This window comes from Crocodylus porosus, unplaced genomic scaffold (genome assembly GCF_001723895.1).
Source record: "Crocodylus porosus isolate Cpor-Errol unplaced genomic scaffold, CroPor_comp1, whole genome shotgun sequence".
Lineage (NCBI taxonomy): Eukaryota > Metazoa > Chordata > Crocodylia > Crocodylidae > Crocodylus > Crocodylus porosus.
Genome location: NW_017728910.1, coordinates 7,327,578 through 7,340,463, shown reverse-complemented (window position 1 = coordinate 7,340,463; position 12,886 = coordinate 7,327,578). Strand labels below are relative to the sequence as shown.

The 12,886-nt window shown below is 39.0% G+C and overlaps 1 protein-coding gene and 1 long non-coding RNA gene across 4 annotated transcripts in view; one reads left to right on the top strand and one right to left on the bottom strand.

The window, feature by feature from the left end:
* The window catches only part of LOC109308389, a 69,976-nt gene that overhangs the window by 397 nt on the left and 56,693 nt on the right, over positions 1–12,886 (bottom strand). For all 3 annotated transcript variants that reach the window (XR_002100598.1, XR_002100600.1, XR_002100599.1), the window contains one exon: positions 10,488–10,656. This is a non-coding gene — a long non-coding RNA (uncharacterized LOC109308389). The remainder of the gene's footprint in view (positions 1–10,487; positions 10,657–12,886) is intronic.
* IFT80 (intraflagellar transport 80) overlaps positions 1–12,886 on the top strand; it is a 139,812-nt gene that overhangs the window by 120,198 nt on the left and 6,728 nt on the right. The window contains exons 15-18 of the mRNA XM_019532664.1: positions 553–724; positions 7,030–7,119; positions 7,214–7,386; positions 9,409–9,532. Of these exons, the coding sequence (XP_019388209.1) occupies positions 553–724; positions 7,030–7,119; positions 7,214–7,386; positions 9,409–9,532 (559 nt within the window). The remainder of the gene's footprint in view (positions 1–552; positions 725–7,029; positions 7,120–7,213; positions 7,387–9,408; positions 9,533–12,886) is intronic.

Genomic DNA, 12,886 nt, shown 5'->3' with positions numbered 1-12,886 from the left:
TTGTGGTCACCTTAGTATAACATTGGGTTATTATTGTTCTAGTGCAGCATAATGGTATTTTCTGCAACCTGGGAGATGATATAATGTCTACCAGTATAATAATAAACATAATACTCTTATAGTCCTGTCTTTGGCATATAATTACACTCATGCTCTGAAAAGTACACCTAACTTCATAATTTAATTTAGCAGAGCCAAGAGAATTTTACCTGTATCTGTATATATATGAGCACTACTTGTATGTGTAAGTCCAGCTTATGCACAGATATCCAATTGGTATTTGCACTTTTAGTCAATGATTGCATGTGATAGGTTGCATAATCAATTTTGATTGCTGGTCACTCTCTTTAAAAATCTGACCCTGTTTTCATTTTTAAACTCTACTACATATACTTTAGCAGTTGAATGTTAATGTTTCCATTTAGATCAAAAATAAAAGAAGTTTACAATATAATAATTATTAACTAGTTTTAAAACTACCAGTTGCTTTAAATTGTTATTTTTTAGCATGAAGGATTATAAAATATACTTTATCTACATTTCTTTCAACAGTGAATTTAGCAAAAATCCCCAGATTGTACGTTTTGTGGGAAATCAAGTAACAATTAGAAGAGCTGATGGCTCACTTATTCATCTCAGTGTATCACCTTATCCAGCTATTCTTCATGAATATATTAGCAGTTCAAAATGGGCAGATGCAGTCAGATTGTGTCGATTTGTTAAGGTAATTCTTAATAATATGTGGTACAATTACAATTGTTTGTTTTTCATTTACATTTTAAGGATTGTTTTATGGGACTGGTAATTATATAAAAAATGCTATAAATTAGTATCTTTCTTCAAGTAGTTTGTTTACTGCATAGTTTTTCCTTTTTATTTTAGAGATGATATTGAAAAAACTTATAAAGTCATGTATTTTACTCAGCTGTTCACTTACTACAGCTATTCAGCATGGGAAAGTTACTAATGAACATAATTCTTTTCAGAACTGAACTTTACACAGTTGATATTATAAAAATGTTTTGTGACCCCATACAGTTGCCTAATATTGTAGAGTAGCATATCTTTTTTACATTTCTTTTCTTTCATTTTCTTTTTCATCACTTTCTGCTAATTTAGACAACAACAATGGATGAGGTGAGTTTGGTAGTGTTGTGTGTGTACATGTACAAAAGAATATATATTATCATGATTTAAAACTGATACTGTGTCTTAAAACTACAGTGAAGCCTGGTTAATTAATCACTGGGATAACTTCTCACTATGTGTCAGTGCCCTGAATCCCTGCTAGAATCCAGTTGACCTGTGTACAAAACACTTTGCTTAAATCATTATTCATCAAGCAGTTTGTAAGTCAGTTTGTGGGTCAGTCTGCCAGTCCCTCGTTGAAGGGGAGCCTTTGCTCTTTCTTTAATAACGAGTAGCTAACCTACATATATTTAGTGTAAGTAGCGAAAACTCAGGAGTTAGAGCAATACTTAAGCCCTGTGCTTAACTAGAGTTCTGAGCGAGGGGGAGTTTGCTAGGGGGTTTGCTTGGAAACTCTCTCTCATCTTCCTTCACTGTAAGCTTGGTAAGAGGAAGCAGGGAAAAGGGAACCTTTTGGAACTAAGAAACAGAAAACAGGCTGGCTTACGGGGGAGCTTGCTTGAAAAGAGGAAGAGGAAGAGAGAGGCAATGGTTTAAGAGACCTAGAGAAATGGCTGGAGGATGTTGCAATGCCAAAGCCATTGCCACTGCCAGCTTTTCCTTTGCTTACATCCATGGGCGACTGGTGCCTCCCGAGTCTGAGGGGGCACCAGATCACTGATGAGGGGTCCCCCAGAGGCCAATCACCAAGTGCGAAAGCACCAGTGGCAAAACCAGAAGTGCACTTCTGCTGGCACTTCTGGTTTTGCGGCTGGCGTTTCCAGGAGGTGCACGGCAATCTCAGGGGTTGCACGTGCACCCACATGCACCCCCTACACATTGCCAATGCTAGGTTCCTGTCCAGGAAGTGCTGCTCACTGTTGAGGCTTCTGCCCAGGTCCTGGTTTGGTGCTGTGGTGACTATGGCTTGCAGGTTCCTCCCAGTGACAGCCATGTAGGGGAGTGCCTGTGATGTTAGTGGTATCTCCTAGTAGTGTTCTTCAGGGATCAGGCAAGAGAATTACAGGAGGAGGTGGCAAGGCTCTGAAGCATCCTCTGCCATGAAAATGTCATTGATTCAGTGCTAAAGGAAACCTCCAGAACTGTGGAGGAAGAACTGCCAGAGGCAGTGCTAGAGAAGGAAGAAGACATGGACTTCCAGGAAGATGGAAGTTGGAAGCTTGTGACCTCTGGCAGCAAGCAGAAATCTTCATCTCCAGCTGTAACAGGTTGCTTAGAGAACAAGTATGGAGCCATAGCAGCACAGGAGGAGGAGCATGTTCTGTTGGTGGAGGCAGCCAGACCAGGCATCCCCAAGGTTGGGAAGATCAAGACCACTGCCACCAAAAAAAAATGATGAGTGACGGTGGTAGTTGGAGACTCCCTTCTGTTGGGGGATGGAGGCATCCATTTGTTGGCCTGACCTGTTGTCTCTGGAGTTCTACTGCTTGCCAAGAGCCCGGATCCAAAATGTCACAGAAGGATTACCAAGAAGAATTGCCTTGTATGATGATCGGTTTTGTGAATGCTGAGAGAGCAGTGGACACAATATACTTTGACTTTAGCAAGGCTTTTGATACAGTCTCCCACAACATTCTTGTAAGAAAGTTAAGGAAGTTAAGGAAGTATGGATTAAATGAATGGATTGTAAAATGAATAGAAATGTGGTTGGATTGTAGGTCTCAGAAGATGGCAGCTGACAGCTGGTATCAAGTGAAGTGCCCCAGGGGTCAGTCTTGGGGTCTGTCTTGTTCTGTAACTTCAGCAACAACCTGGAAGATGAGATGGAGTGCACCCTCAGCAAGTTTTCAGATGACACCAAACTATGGGGAATAGTGGTAGAGGGTAGGGCTACCATTCAGAGAGGATTGGACCAAAAAAAAAAAATCTCATGAGGTTCAATAAGGAGAAGTGCAAAGTCCTGCACTTAGTCCTGCACAATCACATACACAAGTACAGCAGCCTGGGGACTAACTGGCTAGGCAGCAGCTCTGCAGAGAAGGACCTGGGGTTACAGTGGATGATAAGGTGAATATGAGTCAACGGTTTGCCTTTGTTGCAAAGAAGGCTAACGATATATTGGAATGCATTAGTAGGAGCATTGCCAGCAAATTAAGGGAACTGATTATTCCTCTCTATTCAGCACTGTTGAGGCCAGATCTGGAGTACTGTGTCCAGTTCTGGACCCCTCACTACAGAGAGGATGTAGACAAATTGGAAAGAGTCCAGTGGAGGGCAACAAAAATGGTTAGGGGACTGAGGCACATGACTTATGAGGAGAGGCTGAGGAACCTGAGCTTGTTTAGTCTAGAGAAGAGAAGATTGAGAGGGGATTTTATAGCAGCGTTCAGCTACATGAAAGGTGGTTACAAAAAGATGGAGATATACCAATGGTCTTCAGCCTGTGGTCCACAGAATCCCAGGGGGTCTGCAGACTGTCTAAGGGCTGCACAAAAGATGAATGTGATCAATAAAAAGTATGTGTATACCCACACTTACAATTCAGAGGGTCCATACCTCCATTCAAAATATTTTAGAGTTCCACAAATGACAAAAGTTTGAGAACCATTTAGTGGTGGCAGATGACAGAACAAGGAGCAATGGTCTCAAGTTGCAGCAAGGAACATTTAAGCTAGATATGGGGAAAAACTTTCTCATTGTGAAGGTAGTAAAGCACTGGTACAGGTTACCCAGAGAGGTTGTGGCATCTCCATCCTTGGAGGTTTTTTAGACCCAGCTAGACCAAAGCCTTGGCTGGGATGATATTTTTGGGGATGGTCCTGCTTTGAGCAGAGGGTTGGAGTAGATGACCTCCTGAGGGTCCTTCCAACACTAACTTTCTATGATATACTTTAAAGCATAAGTAATCATTTCCAAATATGTACATGTACTAAATTGCAATGGAATTTATTCCTGATAAGTAGTTGGTTTATAGTTAGTTACTTGTTCTCTGTGATACTTGCTAAGCAAACCCTCTGATGTTCTACAGCTTTTCTTAGCTCACCAGACATAGCCAATCTACTGTTACATTTTGTAGAATTCTATTTTGGCAATTGGTATATGTAAAGTTGTAAAGCAAAAAGCTTTGACTGATTATTTTATTTCATTGTAACCATGTAATTCTTGCATAGTGAGCCCTTGGAATTTTATGGTGAGGAATGGTACAGTGTCTGTTTATCTCTGTAATCATACAGTTTGCGTATGCAAGCCAGAATATGTAGAACTTATACTTGGATTTTTTGTATATCTAGTTTTCAGCATTATAAAAGTCAAATCATACTATTATTACCTATGACTTAGTATAGTATGCAAGATACATCTATGAAAAGTTGAAAATCATAGAATTGTAGAAAAATGGAGCTGGAAGGGACATCACAAAGTCATTTAGTCCAGCCCTCTACTGAAGGCAGGATCATTGTTGATTAAAGCCATCTCAGCCAATTTTCTGTCTCACATCCTCTTGACTAATTTCCAGTGATAGAGATTCCACAACTTCTCTAGCTAGATTTTTCCAGTGCTTGGCCACCCTCATAGTCAGAAAATTCTTCCTAATCTCTAACCTGAATTTTCTCTAGGCCATTATTCTTGGTTCTGTCTTCTATTCCCACAAAAAAAAGCCCATCTCCATTCTCACTGTAATAGAACCTCTGAAGTATTTGAAGACTGTTTTCAAATCCCCACTCATTCTTTTCTTCTTCAAGTTAAATAACCATATTTTTTCCAGCCTTTCCTCATAAGTCTTGCATCCCAAGCCCATAATAATTTGTGCTGCTCTGTGCTGGATACAAACTGTCCACAGCCTTCTTGAAATGTAGGACCCAAAACTGGACACAGTGAGGTTTCACCAGTGCCAAATAAGGTGGAAGAGTCATTTCCCTTGATTTCCAAGTAACATTTATGTTAATACAACCCAGTATACTTTTGACCTTTTTTCTGGCAAGAAGAGCACACTCTTGACTCATATTCAACTTATAGAATACTGTAACCCCCTGGTCCTTCTCTGCAGTACTACAGCCTAGCCAGTCATTCCCCAGTCCATATTTGAGCATACAACTATTCTGTTCCAAGTGCAGGAGTTTGTTCTTGGCTAACTGCAAAATAGCTAACTACACAACATTGGTCACTTATGGATAATCAGTCATCATTACCTATCCATTTGGAGTGATGAATTAATCAGATTTTCCTGTGTTTCTGTAGTACAGTAAAAGCTCCATAAACCGGCACCTTACAAGCCGGCATGTTCTGTTAACCAGCATGCCAGCTTGTAAGGTAAAGGGCACTGCAGGCTGCACGGGGCTCACCTCCCTGTCCCTCAGGGCCCAAAGGGAGGGGTGGCAATGCTGCGGGAGGGGCAGGAGAAGCAGCGGCCTGAACAGGCAAAGATGCCTGTTTGGGCCACTCACTGAGCGGCTTGGGTGCCAGATAACAAAGCTTTTACTGTATTTGGATAAATAAATAGGCCAATAAATGTTAGATATAGATAGATATCTATATATAGATAGATATAGAGGGTTAGATATCTATATATATATCTATATATATATATAGATATATATATAAATTTTTTAAAACTTTAAGTCACCATTTGCTTTGGTATTTATACTGAGGTTTTTTTCCAATATTTGATGGTTATAATTTTAAATGCAGTGCTTAATTAAATGACTGTGTAATTTCAGTGCACCCCTTCTTACATCTGCCGTTCTCTTGAAATTTTTTAAAATCAGTCTAAATCATGAGCATATATAAGCCATTTATTATAAGTGGTAAATTTTAAAATATTCTTTCCCTATATATTTACATTTTCTAAAATCTCTTTTCATGTAATTATAGTTTCTTAATCATATAGGCTTTTGATAGTCATAATTTCTTGCAGCTGTTTACTGTCTTTGCACTGCACATGTCCAGTGAGTTTAGGTGTGGTTAAGCATTAGGACTGATTAAAAGAGAAATTGTTTAAAAGCTTCAGAGCTTTTTTCATCCCCTTTCTGTCTGTCTTTTCTTACCTTCCTGCTCCCTTTCATCATCTTTCCTTACCTGCTCCTGCCTGCCTACAAAGCTGTCAGGAATAATACAGTTTTATTTACATTGCATTTCAAAAGTTGATCGGAGGCATAAGTTTGAGCATTTTCTGAGTGAAGAGACATTTAGGGCAGTCTTGCCGGGGAAATTCCAAGAAAGAGAGAAATTCTGATACAAGCACAGACAGACATTTAAATTTGTTCTTGTTTAAGGTAATAATAAAGAAATGATTTAGGAACAATGTAAGGCCCAAGTCTTGCAGGTAGGAGGATTAGCTTTATGCACCCTAGTGAACTCAGCATGACTCATTTATATAGTTACATGCCAAAGTATCAGTGATCTAAAGAGAGTAGTTTGGATATACCTAGCATATGTGTTTACCGTATTTTAAGTAGGTAGGATTTTCATATTGCTTATAAGGGCCTGTCCACACTATGGTAAACAATGCATTTTAAAATTGTGTTAACAAATCTATTTTAATTAAGATTTAAAACAACTGCAACTTCTTCTTGGGTATTTCTGTTTCTTTTAAATATGAGATATAACAACAAGAGTTGAGAGATTTTCATATTTGTTATTTACAGAGACATAGGCATACAATTATGCAAAACTATGCTCCGTAGTTGGCTGTAAATCAGTATAAGCTCACTACAGCATAGAAATTTTTGTATTGGTTAGTAACTGAGAAATAATGTAATGATTATACTAGTGAGATATCCAGAACTAGTGTGTAGGGAACTGAGAAAACTTTCACAGTTATGTACCCATGCATAATTTTCACCAGGTGAACAAACATCCTCCCTGAACTCTTTGAGAGAACTGTGTTTCATTATAATGTAGAATTTAAGAAATTTTAGGGCTTTTATTTTGTTTTAATTTTAGGATCAAACAATGTGGGCATGTTTAGCTGCAATGGCAGTTGCTAACAAGGACATGACAACAGCAGAAATAGCCTATGCAGCAATTGGTGAGGTAAGTAGTTGGGGTTTAACTATTCTTAGCTAACTGATTACAGTGCAGATTTAGTTAGTTTATTTCATTAAACTGTCACACTTCTTTGTAACAGATTGACAAAGTTCAGTACATCAATTCAATCAAAGATCTTCCATCAAAAGAATCAAGGATGGCTCATATACTGATGTTCAGTGGAAATATACAAGATGCTGAAACCTTGCTTCTACAAGCTGGCCTTATTTATCAAGCTATTCAAGTCAACATTAATCTTTACAACTGGAACAGGTAGTATTTCTCTCAACATACTGCTGCTGTTAGTGTTAATAATCTTACTGAGGTGACATTTTAAATATTTAAAAAATTAATATTTTTTCTCTATAGTTGCCAAGATCTTGAATTAAATCATATATCAATTGTTCAGTAAAGAAATACATTATTATAACATTAGATTTCTTGTTTTTAAAGTAAGTATTATTTCTGTAGTTAAGGGACTATGCCAGTGTTTCTGCCCCTTCATACTGTAACTATCTACAGTACCCTCAGAGACGCTTTTGAAAGGCATTTTAACTTTTTCATAAATAGAGAGGGAAAAAATGAGTCATCAGCAAAAATTTATGATTTATGTGGGTGTCCAAAAATTAAAGATGTTTTGAAATATCTTGCTTAAAGCAGGTATATGGCTTCACTAGCTGGTATTATGTCATTGGGAGAGAAAATATGAGTTAAGAATTTTTGTTCTTAAAAAATCAAACAATTTCTCATGTTTGCTCAAGGGTGTAAATCTCATCGCAGGAGTGTTTGAGGTTTACATGTTCAGCAAACCCTTTAAAAACTGGTGCTGCTATCAAAAGACAAAGAGTCTCTAGAGGGTTTTGTTCTCATTCTAATTGTCTCATGGTGAGAACAAAAAGCCCACAGGAGTAGGGAAAGTTTCCAACTTCTCCTGTCACCACAAAAAGCTCCTGCTTCTAGCTGAGGGTGTATGGGGAAGACTGTGTGCAGCCTGCCCACCCATTTGGTTGCTTGTAGTCTTCCTGCCCACTGCTGCCACTTACCTTCAGCTCTTGCTTCAGCCTCTACCTGCCTGGAGCTGGATCTGGAGCTGTGCCCACTGCAGAAGTAAGTGGCAGGGGGTCAGGGTGTGAGAGGGGCAAGCATTGCAGGCAGACAGGCAACAGGGAGTCAGGAATAGGCATGGGGAGCCAAGGGGTGGGGGAGAAGGGAGTAGGACATGTGGCAGGGATAAGTGGTGAGGGAGCAGGCACAAGCATGGAGCTGGACCCAGGCAGGTAGGAAAAGGGCAGGCAGAGGTCTGGCTGCTTTTCCTACCATAGCAGTGGAGGGTGGGGGTTATGAATGTAAGGTGATCCTCTAATAATAATATTCTATGCATGGAAACTCATAATAAATTTATAATTTTCCATGTATAGAATCTAATTATTGGAGGGCCATCTTAAATTTGAAGTCATCTGGAATTTGGGTAAATAAGATACATAACAGAAGGTAGAACAAGGGACTTTTAAATCACTTTTCAATCTGAATTTGTAAATGTACTTTCTAGGAAAAAATAAGCAATTGTAGTATGTTGGTAAGTTGGTATGTTCAGAATTTCATTTGCATATCTTATAGTAATTTAGAAAATATTATCACAATGAATATAGTATAAATATTCATAAGTATTCTATCCCACTCAACTAATCAGATTTTTTTTATCTGGCAAGCACATTATCAGTCTGATATTGGTAGTGTTGCCAAAAATATCTCACCTGGACAAATGTTTGAACTACCCATTTCTAAGCTTTTACAATTATTTTTATATCACTTAGAAATTATGCCCAGATTTATGATTTATTGTTGCAGTTGCTGAGCCTTCCCATCTTCATATCTTTAAAAGTGCTGACTTGTATATGCTATGAATATGTATGGTGATACTATTCAAGAGCCAAGAGATTCTTTTTTATTCACAGCAATAATTAATTAATTAATTATTGACTCTTATAGAGATTTTTTTTTCATTTTCTGTTTTTAATAAAGTTTCCTGTTGTCATGTGTCCATAATAGGCTTAGAAAATGTACAGAAATAAAATGTTAGTTGTCATAATGAGCAACATAAAATACACTGTCCATTTCAGAGAAGTTGGCTACTTTCCACCACCTTTTATTAATACTAATGCAAAAATGCTTGGCACTTTGCATCAGCAAGATCTGTCTATCACTGTAAATCATATATTTTTAGAAAGCCAAAGAGAATATAGCTATGCCTGTGTGTTGATACGATATGACAAGCCCATTTTTGTTTGATTTTAGGGCACTAGAACTAGCGGTAAAACACAAGACACATGTTGATACAGTTCTGGCTTATCGACAGAAGTTCCTGGAAGATTTTGGTAAAAAAGAAACTAATAAACAATTTTTACAGTATGCTGAAGGTGTAAGTATTCTCTGGGGAATTTATCCTACATTTTCAGAAGGTCAGCTTACTTTTTGTAGTCATAAAATTGTGCACATAAGAAAAAGTGTGTACACATTTATGTCTTTCAATTCAGTGTAGAGCCAAATCTTTGTTGTTACACATTGATGTATCTGACTTTGGGTATAGATTAATAGTTTAATTCATAACTGGTAACATTTGTGGACAATATTTAGTAGAGGACCTAAAATGTGTGCGTGCAAATTTTGAAACTTGCAGGGACTGTGCAAATGCAGGAATGAACAGGGAGTTGGTCCTGAGTTTGGTGATTATTGTACAGATATTAACAGTGATTAATCTCTAAGGGTATCCAGACAAAAAAATAACAACCAGTCTTGAATTGTTACATTCTATATGATAAATACATTACTAAAATAGATTTCATAGGTATACAATTTTATAGAATCCCTATAATTCCTATTCAGAATTATGGTAGATCAGGTTAGTTGAAAACAAAGATATTAACCTCAGTTGGTTGGTTGATTAGCATTTTGTATGTTCTTAAAGGCTAAGAAGGAACGATTTTGATCATGTGCTAGAAGCAGGCATCTTCATGTATCTTCAGCATATTTTTACATCTGGGATGTACCAATGGTACAAACTGTAATAGTGGGACCTTTTAATAGCAGTGTTCTTTGGACTGTGTTCCTGACCCCTCCTGCCACTTCCTGACTGCTCCCGAATGTCCTGAGTGTGAAGTTATAAATGGGGTTCAGATCACCTGACCACTTCAGTTCCTTCCAACTACTGTGTCCAATGGATCGCATATCAGGTCCAGGCTCTTGACTCCAGGTCCTTCGTTTGGATAGTGCCATTTTATTAGTGTGCTTAGCTTTCTATGGTAATTAGCTTTTGGCATTTAAGGGTGATGTATTAATTTAAAAAATAAGCAAGCAAGCAAGTAAGTGTAAGATACCTAGCTGGCTGGGAGGTTCACCTCTCTTCAAGATAATTCAGTCTGTTGTACTTCCACTTCAAGAAGGCAGAAAGAGCAATAGAACAGATTCCACACACTACTGCTGCAAGAGGTTCTAGCAGTCAAGGCCTCCTAATCCAGTACATCTTGTGGATGAGTGCGCATAGACCTGGGGGGAAGAGAGAAGAGACCACTGAAACAGATGGCTTTAAGTTCCAAGCACTAAGAAACCTCTTATAACTAAACATGATTCTGAACTTTTGAATCTATTGAGAATCAAGCCCACCATGATAGTCATAAACTCTGTGAGGAGAAGTTAACACCCCCAGACTTAGTTCTGAGAAGCTTAGGAAGTTCCGAGCAAAAATCTAATTTGCACATTTTGTGCCAAAACCTGTTCAGTTACCATAATGTATTGGCATACTAAAAATAATGTCTTTAGACAAAGATGGCTGTATTTGCAAAATTCATACCTAGAGGAACAGCTTGTTGCACGGCTAGAAAAGGTCAGTCTTACTACCCAAGAAAAGATTCCTTTTGTAGGGGCAGTTTGGCTTGCAGAATGGTACAGCTTTTCTGTCAGAAAGCCACTGCCAGGTCCCATATCAAAGAGTGATATTCTTTCTCAGATTAATGGACCTTATCAGCAGGTTGTGCCCACACTCCTGCTCTGACTTAAAACAAGAGGTTCCTGGCTAGAGGGTCTTGCCCCTCTGCTCAGGGCCAGATTGATCGCCGTATTTGGGGTCAGGAAATAATTTTACCCCATGGTGAAATCAGTACGGACTGTGGTGGTTTTTGCCTTCCTTTGTAGTGGGGGTGTGTGGTCCTCTTCCTTGGATCTCCTAAGTGTGTTTTAACGACCTCTGCATCAGCAGGACATTGGCTGCTGTGGTCCCCCTGCTTTACATGTGGCAGGTTCAGGTGTTATATCTTGTAGTTGTGTCAGGGCTGATTGTGTAGTTTGCCTGATAGTTTAGGTAATGATTTGTATAGGATGTTGTGGATAAGGATGATCCTTCCTCAGGTGGGGGGTTAGGCTAGATGACCTATGGAGATCCCTTTCAGCCTTACTTCTCTGATTCTGCAACCTCAGTTTTTTATGTACTATCTTGTGCTCTGATGCATTCCTAGTCATATTGATGATATCTTTCAGGCACCCATTCCACTTAGAATAATCTGCAGGATTGCAATGTAGAGCTCCATAGAGGTGTTTATAAAACTAGTTCTTGGACTGTATCTACGTCTGAGGTTTAATTTGGCTAAGTAATACTTTGGTCCTTTTTTTCTTGAAGGGAAGTATTGTTTATTAAAATACCCCAAGAGTTGGAATATGCAGAAGACACTTGTAAGTAGTGTTCTTTAAGATGTACTTTGTGTATTCATGCTTGCTGCTCACCTTCCTATGTTCCTAAGAGTTCTAATTATAATCTCAGACTTGCAGGCAGAAGTGGTGGGAACTGTAGCTGAACTTCACCCTCAAAATATTCAGGAATAGAGAAAAGAGGGTCAGGGAGCAGGTCAGGAATAGAGAAAAGAGGTTAGGGAGCATATCAAATGTTCTACTGACGCATTCCAGGAGTGTAAATATACATAGTACATAGATTTCATAAATTTCTAGGTTCAGGAGGGACCTATTATATCATCGAGTCTGACCCCCTGCTCTGGGTAGCAAAGAGCATTGAGGTCAAATAACTCCAGCCAGATGCTTGTCTAATCTCCTTTTGAACACCTCCAAGGTAGGAGAAAGCACCACCTCCCTTGGAAGTCTATTCCGTACTTTGGCAATCCTTACCATAAAGAATTTTTTCCGGATGTCCAATCTAAATCTACTCCCTTTCAGTTTATGGTCATTGTTTCTAGTAACCCCGAAGGGGGATCCTGGTAAACAGAGTACCCCCTATTCCCTGCTGACCCCACCCCGATGAGTTTGTAGACAGCAACAAAATCACCTCTCAGCCTTCTCTTGCGGAGACTGAAGAGATTCAGGTCCCTCAATCTGTCATCATAGGATCTTACCCACAGGCCTTCAACCATACGAGTAGCCCTCCACCGAACCCTTTCATATCCATATCCCTCTTGAAGTGTGGCACCCAAAACTGGACTCAGTACTCCAGTTGCAGCCTCACCAATGCCGCATAGAGGGGAAGTATCACCTCCCTAGACCTGTTCGTGATGCACCTACTGATGCAAGACAGCGTGCGGTTAGCCTTACTACCTTGTCACTCTGTTCATTTTTGCATCGACTATGACTCCAAGATCCCTTTCCACTGCTGTGCTACTTAGAATGGTATTTTCTATAGGTCTATAGGTTTCTACAGTCTATAGGTGTACTGGTGATTCTTTCTCCCCAGGTGTAGCACTTTGCACTTATCTTTGTTAAATTCCATCCTATTCTA